This window comes from Carassius auratus, chromosome 38 (assembly GCF_003368295.1).
Source record: "Carassius auratus strain Wakin chromosome 38, ASM336829v1, whole genome shotgun sequence".
Lineage (NCBI taxonomy): Eukaryota > Metazoa > Chordata > Actinopteri > Cypriniformes > Cyprinidae > Carassius > Carassius auratus.
The window spans coordinates 23630511-23647641 of NC_039280.1; the positions used below are offsets into that span (position 1 = coordinate 23630511).

At 38.3% G+C, this 17131-nt stretch overlaps 1 protein-coding gene across 8 annotated transcripts in view; it reads left to right on the forward strand.

Annotated features, from left to right (window-relative positions):
• The first annotated feature begins 612 nt into the window (after positions 1 to 612).
• The window catches only part of LOC113057425 (neurexin-1a-like), a 129973-nt gene continuing 113454 nt past the window's right edge, over positions 613 to 17131 (forward strand). For 4 of the 8 annotated variants that reach the window (XM_026224834.1, XM_026224838.1, XM_026224837.1 and 1 more), the window contains exons 1-2: positions 614 to 789; positions 2190 to 3259. In XM_026224834.1, coding sequence (XP_026080619.1) covers positions 2551 to 3259 — 709 coding nt within the window. In that variant the 5' untranslated portion in view covers positions 614 to 789; positions 2190 to 2550. Of the gene's footprint in view, positions 790 to 2189; positions 3260 to 17131 lie in introns of all 8 variants that reach the window. The other 4 variants (XM_026224832.1, XM_026224836.1, XM_026224835.1 and 1 more) reach the window with 2 other exon arrangements.

Consider the following 17131-nt stretch of genomic DNA (forward strand, 5'->3'; position numbering starts at 1 on the left):
CATCAGCAAGACTGGATTGTCTGGAGGGACAAGGATATCTTTGGTCATGCTAGTAAACACATGGTAGAGCTGAGCTCAACTGCAGGATGTTTAAAAAAATAGATTGTAGTCAGGTGAGTATAACTGGGTGTTGAAGAGGGAGCACAGCACACAACAGCAGATCACAGCAGTAGGATGAATAGCAGAGAGCAAAGATGACAACAGTAGGTCTACAGAGGATGGAGCAAACATCCACAGAGGATGAAAACACTGTGTGAGAGAAGCAGGATCACATAAACTTGTGAATGCAAGACACCAGAATGACAGAGATTGTAACATTCTAAAACATACTTAGGTTATTCTGTAATATTATTGGTGTTTATTTATTAGATTCGTTATAATTCCAGTTATTATTCTTTTTTTTAAAAATATTAATACTAATAAGAAGTACTATTATTATAATATTAATTTTAATTAATAATTATATAGGCTATTTGTTTTTATAATAATAATAATAATTGACAGTTTCCGTTGGGTTCGTTATAATGATGCCAGCATGGCGCTTTTAGGTCAGTGCTGAACATTAGCGATTTAAACGCGATAGCAGGCCTAGTTGACATCATCGCGGGCTTTGCATTGACTGAAGTGCTGAAGATGCTGCAGAGCGCAGCGCCTCCCGACCGGAGCCGCGTCACGTGACCCGGTGTGTGTCAGCGCTACAGCCCTGCCGCACATTTACTCGCATCTCAGCTTTACCTCAATAACTCAAACTACATTTTTCATCAGTGGACGAGAGCCTCGGCGTGCTGGGTAAACAGATTTCTTATCATTTCAAATGGCTCTGTGTATGTGTTGTGTGTAATAGTCTATTCTGCAGAAATGCCATAAAGATGCACATCGAGACATTTATTCACAGAATCAGCGTTCATTAACACTCCAGATGCGCTCGTGCAGTGATAATGAATATAGTTTCGGTTTTGTCCGAATGGATCTGCTCTTTACTCAGGGGAGCTGGATCACTGCTGTTTGATGACATACGTGCTTTAAAAGATGTTTAACATGCAACACGAAGGGTTTTAAAGTCTATGCTCCTCTGTAGAAGATGAGCTCATGTGGAGTTCTCGAGCTGCGTATGGGGCGTCACCTCTGATCACAGCGATTACATCTGGAGCTCCATTCATGACAAACACACAGATATTGTACATCTCTGTTCTATTCTTTGCGTTTTACTGTCGAACACGTCTGAAAATGAGAGGTTGAGCTTGTGGACTTGTGCTTTAATAACTATGTAAGACACGCAAACGCCCTTAACGTGTCATCCAGAACACTGGATTGCTATTGCTGTAAGAAAAAGTCTTTTTAACGGCAGCGATGCTGATGCTCTAGTCGGTGATGTACAGAGGTTATTAAATATATAAAAGAGATGGGGATAGTTGCCACATGTCTTATACTCTAGTAATTGTCAGGTTAGGTAAGCCCCCCCCCTTCCATTAAAGTCTTGTTTACATTACCACCGTTTTCCCCACAAGAGAAAAAAAAGAAAAAGGATTAAGTTAATTAAACACATTGCACCTGTAGTGGGGCATATTGTCACACTTTTGGGGGTACAACAGAAGTATGTTGTAGCCTACTTCTACAACATACCTGTATTTAAAATATACTATGGTATTTAATTATATATATATATATAGAGAGAGAGAGAGAGAGAGAGAGAGAGAGAGAGAGAGAGAGAGAGAGAGAGAGCCAAAAGACATTGTAATTCATGAAATGCCAAAGTAAATATAATAAATGGGAGCTTGCCTTTACCTGTGTATTTTTATGCAAATCCTGGCAAATACTTCAGTTCAGTCACTTAGTTTCAGTAAAAAAAAAAAAAAAAAAAAAAAAAAAAACACCTTGTACTGCAGTGAAGGCCACACATAGTCAGGTATAATAAGTAATAGTAAAGCAGTCATGTTTTATAGTAGGATTTGTGTAAATAAGTGTTTCCTAACCAGGTTTCTGGAGGCATGCCATCACTACACATTTTCAAACTCTTTTTAATTACTAACACTTGATTCAACTCCAAAAGCTGAAAGAGATGAGTCAGATAATGGAGATATCCAAAATGTTTACCACTGGTCCCCCTCCAGGAAAAGGGATGGGAAACACTTCTGTAATGATGTCAGAACCATTGTCAGATGAACTGCTATTATGTTTTTTTTTTCCAGTGTCAATGGCCGTATGCTGATGGATCAGAGATGACGTCTGCTGCCTGCTTCTGCTGAAAGAGGATTTAACCCTTTAAAGCACTTATGGTCAAAACCACAGTTTCAGACTAATAGTAACATGATGGATGACTCTGAACAGTGCGGAAATGGCAAAGTGTGGATGATAACTGAAAAAAAATAAAATGCAGAACACAATTAAGGTGACATGAGGATAAAAGTTGTGAAATGGTCTCTGTAGATGTTTTAAACATCCCGAGAGAGACTGTGAGGTGGTTTATGTGATTTGGAAATTGTGGTCACTATTATATTTTATCCATTCAAAATCTTACTAAAATTATTATAAACTCAGCCTGACTACATTATGATTCTTCAAATGCGACATGGTACCCATCTCCTCTGGATTGGACTGGTTGTATGTGCTGTGGAAGCTGGAGCTAGTCTCTGGTTTACTGGCGCAGAGGGACAGTGGGCCTCGTTCCCCATGTGGAACGCTTGCTGTGAGAGCGAGATGAGCTTCAGCATGAAAACCAAGAATTTAAAAGGACTTCTGGTGTACTTTGATGATGAAGGCTTCTGCGATTTCCTCGAGCTGCACATACAAGAGGGGAAACTCAGACTACGCTTTTCTATTTTCTGTGCTGAACCTGCTTCCATACTTTCAGATGTTGTCATCAGTGACAACCAGTGGCATGAAGTCACAATCAAGAGGAGCTTCAGAAACACTACACTCATCGTTGACAAAGAAATAAAGTGGCAGGAAGTTAAGTCCAAAAGGCGGGATATGACTGTGTTCAGTCACTTGTTCTTTGGAGGGATTCCACCAGAACTAATATTGATGTCTTTACAGCTGACATCGGACACTGTGAAGGATCACACTGCCTTTATGGGCTGGATATCAGACTTGAAAGTCAACAACTCAGAGCCTTTCATCATTAACAGTGAAGGGGTAAGCACTGACCTCTGTGACTCACACAACATGTGCTTAAACGGAGGTGTATGCAGTGTTGTCAATAATGAGCCTACATGTGACTGCTCTGAAACCGGCTATCAGGGAAAGGACTGCGGCGAAGGTAAGATATCTTGATTCTGCAACATTGCACGTGATTGATAAAACGGCAAGTGGTTTGCAAATCAGTTAACAAGCTTAGACTATTTCTGTCTTAAAAGGAAGAGTTCCCTCAAAACTTTAATTTAGCTGAAAATGTGCTCACCTCAGGTCATTCAAGATGAAGAGGAGTTAGTTTTTTCAAGGGAACCAATTTGGAGAAATGTAGAATTCCATCACTTGCTAATAAATTAATCCTCTGCAATGAATTAAAATTACAAAAATTAAAAATTTAAAAATACAAATATGGGTTACCAATGAATTGTTACTCATTTTGGTGGCCGAGGAGCTTTAATTATGCTCTTGATTTAATAAATCGTGATATTCTTAATGAGCGCTTAGAGCCTGTTGTGAGTCTGAGAGGGACTGTTTTAAAACGTTTTTCTTCTTATTTAAGGGAAAAATCATTTTCAGTAAAAGCAGGCATACATGGTGCAATTTGTTCTGTCGTACGAGCTCTCAGGTGATTTTTTTCTCTCGGGAGAAAATTGCAGATGCTTGCATGGGCGCAGCTCTTAACATGTAAGAACAATTAAGAGGCCGATCCGAGAACGTCACAAGCATCTCACGACCTCCTGATAATTTTCAAATATGTCAAAAAAAATCGGATACTGTCAGTTTAAATTTGTGGCATATTTGTGCAGGTGTATGAGACGATTTGGCAATCCATCTAAAGTTGACCAATCAGGAGATGATAAAACCCACATATTATGTATATAAATAGTCTATATAGTAATCTACTTATACAGCTCTGTTTTTTTGTTATTCCGAATTGTGATAAACGACTAGAAATTCAGATAGAAATTAAAATAGCCTTCATACCTCGAGTAGTTTATGAAGAACAGAAAGTCCATGTTTTTCTCTGCTTTTCAGCCATTTTCTTTGCCATGTCTTCGTTTTATTTTTTGGACTTCACAAGCCAAAGCTGCCACTATTTAGTCTTCAGAATCCTTATTTTCATGAATGGCACAAATCGTAATGCTTACGTCAGAGTTTGTAAAATCATAAAAAAATCATGTCGTGTGTGACTGCCTCCGTATGATTTTCGTATAAACTCAGTCGTGACATGTGACGAGGGCTCACAAAGTTCCGACCTTCAAATACACACCATGTACAGTTGCCTTAACAGTTGGGGGAATTCCCATCCTCTGCTGTTTCTATTAAATGTGGAGTTCCTCAAGGCTCCATTTTGGGACTTATTTTGTTTTCTTTATGCTCTTTGCCCTTAGCTCTTGTTTTTTTTTATTTATTTTTTTTAAGCAAGTTGTATCATCTTCATGCTGAAGTAGTAATTAGATTTATTTGCCTATTAAACCTGGAGGACTAATTTCTCATTCATCTTTGTTATTACGTCTTGTGGAGGTGAAGTGATGGTTAGAGCAAAGATCGTCTCCAGCTAAATGCACCTAAATCTAAACTTATGTCATGACAACCCTTGGAGGCATTGGCATGGTAATGTAGATGATAATGTTAATGTGTTTATGGTTGCTAATCTTGAAATCAATTCAGCATACCACACAATATGGACAGTGAAAAAGCATTTACTTAGGTGTTAATTTCAGATGTTTCTGAAGCACGCTCTAACTGCTACAGCAAGCACTAGCCAAGTATTCAAATGTTGAGCAGCAAGGCCACTGGCTGCTGATAAAAAAATAACCAATTAGCTGCTCCGTGTGTAATGGTGTCATTAAGTCAGATCGAGTTTGTTAACCTATCAGACTGTGCCATCTTGAGTTTCGTGCAAGTATAGGTCTCTGCAGGAAAGTAATGGGAGTTACCAGATTAGGGTGTTTTTACACCATGATACCTGATTGGTTGATGTCATAGTGACGTTAGGTCTAGGGGTGGGGTTGGGTAAGGGGGGTCATTTAGATTGCATGATTTAGAAACACCCAGCAGTTTGAAAACACTCACATGGTGATAAACGCCCACTTTTGCTCTGCAGAGACCTGGGGAAGTCGTGGCCTAATGGTTAGAGGGTTGGACTCCCAATCGAAGGGTTGTGAGTTCGAGTCTCGGACTGGCAGGAATTGTGGGTGGGAGTGCATGTACAGTTCTCTCTCCACCTTCAATACCACGACTTAGGTGCACTTGAGCAAGGCATCGAACCCCCAACTGCTCCCCGGGCGCCGCAGCATAAATGATGAACACTGCTCCGGGTGTGTGCTCACAGTGTGTGTGTGTGTGTGTGTTCACTGCTCTGTGTGTGTGCACTTTGGATGGGTTAAATGCAGAGCACAAATTCTGAGTATGGGTCACCATACTTGGCTGAATGTCACTGAATGTCACTTCACTTTAAGTCTCGTTTCATGCCAGAATTTTGGATTTATCAGCAGGTTGACAGCAGGCCCTTTGCGACAAGGCAGGCAAACAAAGCAATTGCTTGGGGCTCCGAGCTGGCCTGGGGCCCAAGACAATGACTGGTTAAGAATAAAATGCAACGACACTGTGTGAGCGCCCCTTTGATCGTCAATGCAGTATCGTGTAATGACACTGTTATCGGGATCCCCTCTCAGTAGTCGCTGACAGCAGCCAGCCAACCACGTGATCTCACGTGATGGACTAATATCTGTAAATATTAAGCCGGAACAGTCTTTTTAAATATGAATCCTGCATGTTCTGCGTGTCTCTGTTAATGAATGGAGCAGAAGCGTGACTTCCTTTATTAACACACACTGAAGCGCACGTGACGCTTGCGGTAATTTCAGCATCTGCTGTCTCGCTAAATAAGATGAGAACACATCTCCAGAACTGCTCTGACTGTCACTTCATGAGCATTTGACCGTTTGATTTGAATAAAACTAGCATCACATCACATTACACAGAACTGTAAAGGTACGTCAACCCGTCAAAATAAAAGTCCTGTTTTGGACAAGTATTTGCCAGAGATGTATTATTAGTATTTTTAAGGTTTAATCACACAAAATTTCTTCCATGTTTTATTTTTAATAGTAAATCCCCATTGTTTACCAAAAAGCTAAGTTTGCTTAATTTTCAATAATTAAAATATAAATTAAATTAATGTTTTGTGTTTAATGTTTTAATGTGCATCTCAGAAAATGCTTTATTTAAAACCCCAACTGAATGGCACTTAAATGCACTTAATTCATCTGTCAACTTTATTGTCATTGTTCACAGTACAAGTACAGACAGAGAAACAATGGATAATAATTAAATGTTTTTTTGGGATGTATGCATTGCATTCTATGCATTTAGAAATAAAAAAAAAAAAAACATTTCTAAAAAAGGAAACTTAGTTGTTCATTTTAAGAGACCCAGGAGTCTTATTTTCTCTTGCATAGTTAATATTAATAAGCAAAAACACATTTTAACTGATTACTCGATTAATCGATGGAATTTTTGGTAGAATACTCAATTACTAACAAATTTGATAGCTACAGCCCTAGATGAAAGTGGCATAGCAAATAGCATGCTATACTGTTCCACCGTGATAATCTATTTACCAAATGGGGGTTAGGAAAACCACACAATAAATTCTGTGCATCAAACATTAGCTTGGGATGTTTTTAAGCATAGGTAGTGAAAGCAGCTGCCTGCATCCCTTCCCTTCTAATATCAAAATATGGAAATGTTAACATATCTTAAATTTTTCAGTAAACTTTATAATAAGTAAAAATACTGTTTGCTAAGAGGTAAATAACAAAGATTAAAGATTAATTAACTATCAATTTACCATCTATTAATGATTGTTATTACAAAGTGTCTACCATCTAACTTATCAACTATGGTTTTGGGAAACGCACCCCTGAGCTGTTAATAGTGACGTCTGTCAATATGCTAACAGTGAAATGGTAACTTCACAGGTAATTTCAGATTTTTTTTTCAATTATTTTCCCAGCTACACCATCAACTTCATCCTCAACATCAACAGATGCATCACTTCTCAGTGCTGATGTTTCCTCTATATAGCCAAGGTACCACAAGCTCTATAATTATAGCTGATATTCTGCACAGCCCAGAGTTTAAACTGATAAGTGTGTGCTGTCATATTATTAGAAAACAAAAACAGTGCAAATCACTATTGAATTCCCACCAAACTATTTTTTCAAGCAGTACTTGCACTGTAAACCTTTTTTATTTATTTAAAGTGTGGGTGAACTTAAACTGTATGGCTATGCTGTGGTTCCTGTAGGCTTTGTGTGCGTGTGGGGGTCGGGGGGGCTTTATGTCCATTTTGCTTGGGGCCCCCAAATTCCTTCAAACGGCCCTGGTTGACAGTAACATAAAAGATGTTTTAGGTCAATGGTCAATAAATGGGCAACCCCAGATATGGAATTTGGATGTAATATTTGACTCTACCCTAAGATTTGATGATCAGATCAAATGTGTGTTGAAAAGTAGCTTTCTTCAATTGAAGACTAATGCAAAAATTAAGCCTTTTTTTGTCTGTTGCTGATCTTGAAATAGTAATTCACGCATTTGTCTCCTCCCGCTCAAATTATTGTAATGCACTTTGTTTGGGAGTAAGCCAGTCTCTTATTTCAAAATTGCAACCGGTCCAGGATGCAGCTGTACGGCTCTTCACTAATTCTCAATGAATGCAGGGAACTCATTTATTGCATGTGCTGTGAGTTTAACGCAAGGGAACACAATGCCCACCAGTTAGGCTTTATTTTCACAGCAAATGATTAAAGCATTTTACTAAATTTGTAGTGAGACATTTTTGTATGCATGTTTTCACTGAAGCTGGAGTTCTCCTTCAAAATAAAAGCTCTACTCCTGTTTCTGTCAAAATATCAGCTTAAAAGTGCGGTAAGAATTGCTGACAGCTAGTGGTTTAAATGCAGTCCAAATTCTAAATAAGAAAACAATCAAGGAAATAAGTATTGTAATTTTCCTACTGTTGTTTAAAGCAAAAATATAATTAAGAAATATAAATTTCGAGGTGGCACTGCTGGACTAATGTCGGCAATGGCACGTACTCTTTCAGCCAGAGCTGGGCCATGTGTGGCAATGACAGCATGGTGGGGATCTGGCAAACAACATGAGGGCCGATTGTTGGTGGGAGGAGTGTGGCCCAGATAAGTCCAGTGATATGTGGCCCCATATCAGGCTAAGATCTGGCAGCATATTATGTGACCCATGATAAACAAGATAAATACAACACTGCATGATAATGGTTAAATGATCACATACATTGCAATGAAGTGTAGTATTGTTAAAATATAGTCTTTGAATTGGCAATTCAAAACAGAATGAAACATTATCATTAAAAAATTAAGCAAATCAGTCAAGTGCATTAAATTGCACTTAATTATAATTTTATTAAATTTTATTTCATTATTCTTAGTACAAATAATCTTTGAATCCTTAAATGAAAAGAAAGAGAAAGATAGAGAGAGTATTTAACCGTTATCATGTAATATTTATTTGGTTTACTATGGGACACACACTGATCTTTAATAGAGAGAACATCATTTTTATTACTATGCTGTCAAGAACAAGCATTAAATAAAATGATCATGAAAGTATTTTAATTTTATTTAAATCCTGTATCCATGTGGTACTGGTGTGAGGAACAGATCCAAATTCAAACTGCATTCATTGGCGATATGTACTGTATCACCTTACTCTGTAGCTATAGTGATTATTTAAAAATGTGCCATTACGAAGTTTACATCAAGTTTTACGGCAGCGATATCAAACGCTCATTGGCTCTCGTAGGTTTCGTCAGAGATTGTGACGTGCCGTGTTTCTGGTGATGTGTGTTTTGAATGAGAAACGCGCATCTTGACAGAATGGATATGAATAGTATTTTGCTCCTCACACTACTATTATATTCAGCCAGAGAGGACTGCAACTGAAATGCATACTGTGGTACTACTCTGTCACATCTGTAATAAATTCTTATGATTAAGTTACATGAGTCTATCTGTTACGTTTCTCTTATAGACTGTATACTTTATACACTCACTCTTTATTGGTTGATTTGTTCTTCATAAAAATAAATAGAAAAACCAATGCAATAAGTTTTTTTATTGCACAGTTACATGATGTCTGGGTTTTAAGTCTGATTTTATATTCAGTTTATTGTACTTTATTGGCATAGTTTGTGTCTACATTAAAGCATGTCACAAAATGAATAATTGTGATCATAGTAATATACAAGGTAATAATATGAAATATTAAAATTCCCAGACAGCAATATAGTGTTGGCCCAGATCTGTGTGAAATTCACTCGGGCCGGTTCTGGGCCAACACTGCTTGCTGCCTGGGTTGGGTCTGGGCTATATAAGGCTCAGGTGTGGCTCAGATTTGGGGATTCTGGTTTACTTAAGGCTCAGAATTGGTACCAATAATAAAACCTGTTTTGGCCCAGATCAGGGCCAGCTAAGGCTGATTAACTGGCTGAGATTCGGGCCAGTTATGGCCCATGTGTTGCCCGAGTCCTTAATCCAGTCCTGCGCCACTTCCGGGCCGTCATTCTTTGTGGTACTTGGGCCGAGGGAAAAGTCATTGTGTGGCCCGGATCTGGGCCAGAAGACATTTGCTTTGTGGGTAGCCTATGTAAATAACATTTATAGGTAGTTTAGCCGACACGATTTTTTCAAGATCTGTTGGCTATTCAGAAAAATGTCTGACCCTGTCAGGAAAAAAATAAATATATTTCTTAAAGCTATTGTGTGTCTGTAAAATTAATAAATCATAATTGGGGGTTTAAATAGCAGGGTTGCCAACTTTTAAGTTCAGCTTGGAGTGAGATTTTTTTCAATATCAATTCATATGTGTTTACTGTACATAAAAGGGGTTAAAAATCTTTTGTTGAATACAGTTGAATGCCTTTTTAGCACCATTTTAAACTTGGGATTAAATTTAGTATTTGCTTGTATTCATTATGTATATTTATATGTACGTATAATTATAATAATAATAAAAATAGCTTTTTACATTTCACATTGCAAAATCTAGTGTTTAATCATGTCTAAATATTTCTTTAAATGAAAAACTTGAAAATAAGTACACAGGTATGACCTGCAATATTCTAGATACAATTTAGTTGAAAAACTATGCAGGTACCTATAGTGGGTCAACCATGGCATTAACAAATTATTATTATTATTATTAATTTCTGACCAAAAAATGACTCTAATTTGCCTCTTTGCATTGAAATTGACATCCCTCTAATGTGCTGTAGTCATGTGTTTATCTATTTATACAGTTGTTGTTTTTTTGTATTTAGGTTGGTCCAGAGGTGGGTAGAGTACCCCAAAACATTACTCAAGTAAAAGTAAAAGTACTTATAGAAATATTTACTAAAGTAAAAGTAAAAGTTCTAGTCTGAATAGTTACTTGAGTAAGAGTAAAAGAGTATCAGATAAAAAATCTACTCAAGTAGTTAGTTACTAGTTACTTTGGGTCATATATACTGAGTCTATTTTTATTTAGATATATAGATAAAATGTATGTAATGTATGTATGTGTGTATAAATGTATATATTTCATCACCCTTTGCTCCAATTTATGTAATTTATTATAAAACCCTGTCTGTTTAATTAAGTCACAGATATAGGTGTCATGCCGTAACATATTTTTAATACGACTGACTTCATATTAAATGTGAATTTAACATTGAAAGTTAATGTGATATAAAAATTGCTACTAATCTTTCATTGTTCAGAAAGAGAGCAAATAACATTTACATTATTAAAGATCATTTTCACTGACAGTCTAGATTTCAATCACTCTCAGAAACTGCCATTAAAATCACTGAAACTGTTAACACTGTGAAATCAATATCTTAATTATAGATTCATTGCACTTTGTTGTTTCTGATGAGAGAATTCGGCAGAAAGAGGTATTCAGTCAGTAAGCGAGTGAAGGAAGCACCGACATTTCAGCGATGACTAATCTGAACACCTCTGATTGGCCAGTGCTTTAATAAACTCAACAGAACCGTGTGTGATTGGTTATAATGCGCAAGGCCCCCCTAAACCTCACTCCCATCCGGGTCACGGCACCAGTCTAACGCCTCTCGTCCTGCAGCACATAAATCACAGGCGGACACGGAGAACTGTGTTTCATGCGTTGTTTACTGTAACAACATGGAGACAAGGAGAAACATATATCCTCTGGCGACAGTGGGCATTTACAATAATGCATCTAAAATAACAAAAATGAGAGATTCAACTGTTTTTGATTCAATAAAGATGCTGTCGGCCATGCAACGCACATGGTGAGCAAATTGCATTTAAACTCTATAAAGCTCATCAAATACAGGCACTGTCACTTAATATCATGTTTCACAATATCGCTGAGCTTCGATTGTAACATTATTTGTGAAATTAACATATATTAAGTTACACAGACATCTCATTTCACAGGGGCACATTTTACCTACCACCTCTCAGCATCGGACACATTTCTTTGCTGGGGGTGGGGCGTGGTTTCACGATTAAGTCAAATGACCAACTAATTACTTAATGTCGCCACAAGGGGTCTCCAAACAATTAATAAATGAACAAATACACAGTAATTTTGGTGAAAGTCATAACATTCACAGTTACATTTTAAACTCTGTTACATAAGGATCTCCATCGCAAGCAAATAATAGCCTTTGCATATTTGTTTTCTATTCAGTACAGTTCCATAGCCACGTTTTCAACGCTGCTGATATTCTTAAACGTTACAACTCTGAGTGAACCGCTTCAGACGCTCAGCGCGTGCGGCAGGGAACTGAACGAATCATTCAAACTGATTCATGAAACAATTGCCAATTGGTTTGATCAAGCCTTTGAACAGAATGTACTGAAAAGAATGAATCATTCGCGAATGAGCATCGCTCATTGCCCAGAGAAAAGTAGACGGCGTGTTTGGAATAAACTGAAGCATTCATAACATTTAGTGCATTAAGATAAAGTAACGAGAGGAGCATCGCCCACAGTAACGAAGTAAAAGTACAGATTTTTCCCAAAAAATTTACTCAAGTAAGAGTAAAAGTACCCATCTTTAAATATACTCTAAAAAGTATTAGTTACCCCAAAAAATTACTCAAGTAAATGTAACGAAGTAAATGTAACTCGTTACTGCCCACCTCTGGGTCGGTCTATTGTATTGTCTATCATGATTGTGATACATGAAACACCTCACATGATTTGTTATTTTTCATGTTAATCTGGTCAATTTTGATTAAGAACAATACACTGTGGCTTTAATTCAGCATAAGCGGCGCAGCAAAAATAGTCTCGGCTCCGAAACGATTGCCACATTGCTGCTTCTGCTCTGCTCCTGCTACGCCGCCTGTGTCTGCGGTGTGAATGATCTAACCTATTAACATTGGCGCTGAAAAAAATATGCTCTGCTTATGCGTGCGGTGTGAAACAGGTGTGAGACAGTATGTCACAAATAAAAAGTGAGTTGAGTTTACAAGTAAATTCACTCACTTTTCTAGTTTTCTTTGGAACATGGGCTGGAGCTCTTAATTTTGAACTCTCCAAGTGCATTAGATAGAATATTTTAACTTTAAAATATACAAATTATAATGATTCTTTTTTTCATTATTAATTTTTTAAATATTTTTTATCTTTTTTTAAATATTGCAAATCATATCATGAGATTCTGATATCGTTACATCCCAGTTATACCATCAATTTATATTTTTAGATCTCTTGTTTGAAAATATACTTTATTTTAATTGTTGAAATCTTATTAATCTTATTAATAATTGTTATTCTTCGTATTATTATTATTATTTTACTGTATAGTCCTTTGGTCTAATTTGTACAGTTTAAAACAGATCTAAACAGATACGCTTAAATTTAAGCCAGAAGCAATTTTTTTTAAATTAAAAACATCTCAAAGGTTTCGTTTCTTTTGGCTTCTCAACATGGTAATTGATGGACTGGAATGGTATGGGACACTTGTGGATTATTGTGATGTTCAAATATATTCTTTCAAACATTTGCAGTCACATTTCTTGTTATGCATAGCTATAGTGCTAAATAATTCAGAGACCTTTTCATTTTTATATTGCACTTTGTCTAAATGTTTATTTTCGTATGAACAAATAAGATGCAAACCAAGCCGAGTTCAATGTGAACATTCATTTTCAACTTTAATAATAGATTATGTGATTCTATACATTCAGTGTCTGTAAGTGAATGTGGAAGATGTTATTCACAGCATTTCACTTTTAAAGCTCAATGAAAAGTTAATATGTAGTACAGTATCTGTATATCAAATACTGTCTCAGTGGTCAGCATATAACTAAGTGTAGATTATTTATATGTTGGCTCAGTTATCAACAGTTATAACTCGACAATAATGTTGGATGCTCATTTCATTACAGCATTAATATTGTCTGCAGCTGGACTCTCTCGTTTTGAGTTCACTGACTAGTATATTTCATTGAATGTGTAATATGTGAACACTAGTGTCATTAAACACTGAGCAGATCATAATGCAGTGGGATAAAAGGTTAGAGGGATCCATTTTTTGTAAGCTGAAAGATCTGTGGTTCTTCTGTAGACATTTATCTCTGCTTATGATGGACACACGTCTGCTCTGCTTTGTTGCATATTGCATACACTGTTTTAATTATGCAGCACTTTACAAATCTATTTTAAAATCAACTATACTTAGATTAAGCAGAATAATAATTTAAAAAAAATCATTTAAAAATCATCACCACATGAAAACATCTCAGGTTAAGCATTTAACTATGGTTTCCTAAAGGGAATAAGACACTGCATTGGAATGCTATGGGAACACCTCATTTCATGAATGCTTTCTGAAGCAGATGTGTAATCAGTCCAATGGAGGAGCAAAACATCATGGGGCAGGGTGATGTAAGCCTCCAGGAAGCATTAGAGCATATCCGAAGCAGCGCTGGTAAGCTCCTGATAACTGAAGTAGTGCTGAAATGGATGTAGGAAGTATGGCAGAGAGACGCAGCATGGTTACATGCTTAACCTGATGAGTTCCCCCACAGATAACTTTGGCCTGCATCAAAACACTATGGGAACGAAAATGGCCATTGCGCCAGAATGACAAATCCCTGTCTAGTGTGTGTGAGGTGAACACTATTCATGTGGATTTGAGAACCTGGGGAGGAAGCCAGGTTTTGAATTGTAAAAGCTGACAATTTTGTGTGGAGAGGACCAGCTTGCCGGATCACAGATGCCTGTCAGGGAAACTCCTAGAGAGAAGTCCTTGGAGGCAGCCATACTTTTTGTCAAGTGTGCTCTGACACCTAGAGTGTTCCTGTGGCTCAGTGGTAGAGCATTACGTTAGCAGGTTCTGGGTTCGATTCTCAGGGAACACTTGTACTGGTAAAAAAAATATATATATATATATATATATATATATATATATATATATATATATATATATATATGCTAAATGTAAATTACCCAGAGAGTGAGAGTAAGGGGCCTCATAGGCAAGTGAGATGGTCTGGACCACCCACCTGCTTGGAGGCCGGGGAACCATTTTTGGGCCCACTAAAGCAGACAAACAGCTAATCTGACTTACGCCACAGGGCAGCTCTGTGGACCTAACATCTAGTCCTTTTAATGAGTGCAGTAAGTTCAGCCTTTCCTGGTCAGGGTGGAGGACAGAAGGCTTGCAGCACTATGGGCCTTGGTATGTTAGTGGGCACTTTAGAGACATACCCAAGTCTAGGATGGAGGAAGGCTCTGACCATGCAAGGGGCAAATTCCAGACATGAAGGTGGGACTGTGAGCGCTTGAAGGAATCCTATTCTCTTAAGCGATTAAATAGAAAGCAGAAAAACTGTTTCTGAGGCCAGGAACTTGACTGGCTGAAATCAATATGTTCATAGGGGGCATTGCACCGGCCCTCCAGAACCACCGGCAGGTAGAGGTCTTCACGGGTCCAAAAATTCTTGCCCGAACCCGACAGAGACCCGTAATGTACTACACCGAACAGATCCGGACCCGTCTATTATTTCAAAAGCTGGACCCGGACCCGTGTAGATCCGAGAAATGCCTACCCGGACCCGACCCGGACCCGTATATTACTTGAAATCTGGACCCGAACCCGCCGGGAAGACACAGACCAGACTGGACCAGACGTTGACATATTCCACCTTAAATTGCTATTACAAGTCAATAAAACTGTTGCGAAGAATACAGCTTTTTGTCTTACCTAATTTAAAGAGCCGTGATCTCTCTTCCTTGTACCTGACTGCCTGTGATGCATTACAATCCTCCGACAAGAAAGTTATTCATGTTATTCCTCTCGTTATTCCAAGTCCAAGCTGAATCCACTCATTATTTCAGCTTCAAAAGTCCACTTGATGTCACGGTGACGGATGACAAATGCTACTGTGCACATGTACATTCTGACTCGAGTTAATTCGCATAATAACTTACACTGTTTGCCTTTTGAACTATAATAACGATCGCTCGTGCAATGCCATGGCCGCGGACGTTATTTATTTACTATAATCTGATCTCTGTCTGTGCTCTCTGCTCAGCATCGAGTCTGAATCTGAACCACTAAAACTTTAAGATTAAACGGTTCATTTATAATATTATAAAAATGGGAGAAAATGTAAAACGCGGTTTGGCGGTCGAAGTGTCCCTCACTGCTTGCCATAGAAACATGACTGCACATGCGTGCTAGCTTTATCAACCTAAAATGCCTTAACGCAATTTGAGCGTAATAGAAAGCATTCATGTGACCGTTCACCTCAGATTGTGTTGCTGATTTGAAATATATTAAATATGAGTGTGTCAAGTCTGCAAGCATTACCGTGTGTGCACTTGTATATTAACTCGAGTCTGTGAGCGAGAGAGAGAGAGAGAGAGATCACTTTTTTTTGGCTCACTCTTTTCTTTTCCTAATTTTACAAGTTGCAAGTTACAAAAAACACAAGCAGTCTTTGATAACGGCCGGATGTTCTACGAGTCCGATGACTCCGATCGCACGGGTATTACACACAATGTTAAACAGACCCGGGACCCGAGGTAATAGATTCGGATCCGACCCGGACCCGGCTGATGATTTAAAATATAGACCCGAACCCGTACGGGTCCCGGGTCGGGTCCGGGGTCGACGGGTCTCGGGTGCACTGTGAAGACCTCTAACGGCAGGTCCCAGATTGGTATTTTATAGTGCTGTGCAAACCACAGCCTCTGGGTACCACAGAGAAAATGAGTTATGAGTGGGTCTCTTCCCAGTGACTGACCACCCAGAGGGGCATAATAAGCAGCTTTGGGCACCACGTGCACCTTCAGCATGGAGGTGGATAACCCTGCGGGGAAACACTCCTGCAGAAACTCCAGAACTGTACCAACTGGGCAGTTGACTGGGTCTTTCGGTCACTGTCTGCCCCAAGAAGTGAAACGTTTCCAATTCAGGAAAAGTTTTGCACTGTTTTCTTGTGTTGGCTAAAAGGTATTGGGCACAGCTGGCATCAGACCTAACAGTCTCTGAAACTGTTTGACAGTGAGTGATTGGCCTTCTTTCACTTTTTATGGCTCTGAGAACCGATTCGATATGAGCAGGAGACAGACATGCCTGCATGATTATTGAATCCCACACCATGCCAAGATAAGTGGTCCTTTGAGCTGGAAAAAGCAAGCAAAAACCTGATTTGAGACACAATCTCTATGATAGTGAGGATCTTGAACCGAATTTGTTAGATAGCAGATCTATTATCAGATACAATCCCTTCTTCAGAATGATTAAGTATTGGCTGTATAACCCAGACTTTCTCTTGAGCAGAGGAACACGTTCTATGGCCTTCTTCTTCAAGAAAGTGTTTATTTCTTGTTCCATTACCAGAGTCTGCTCTGCTCAACCCTGTTGAAATGAGGCAGGTGAGAACCAAACTGGATTCTGTAGCCTTTTT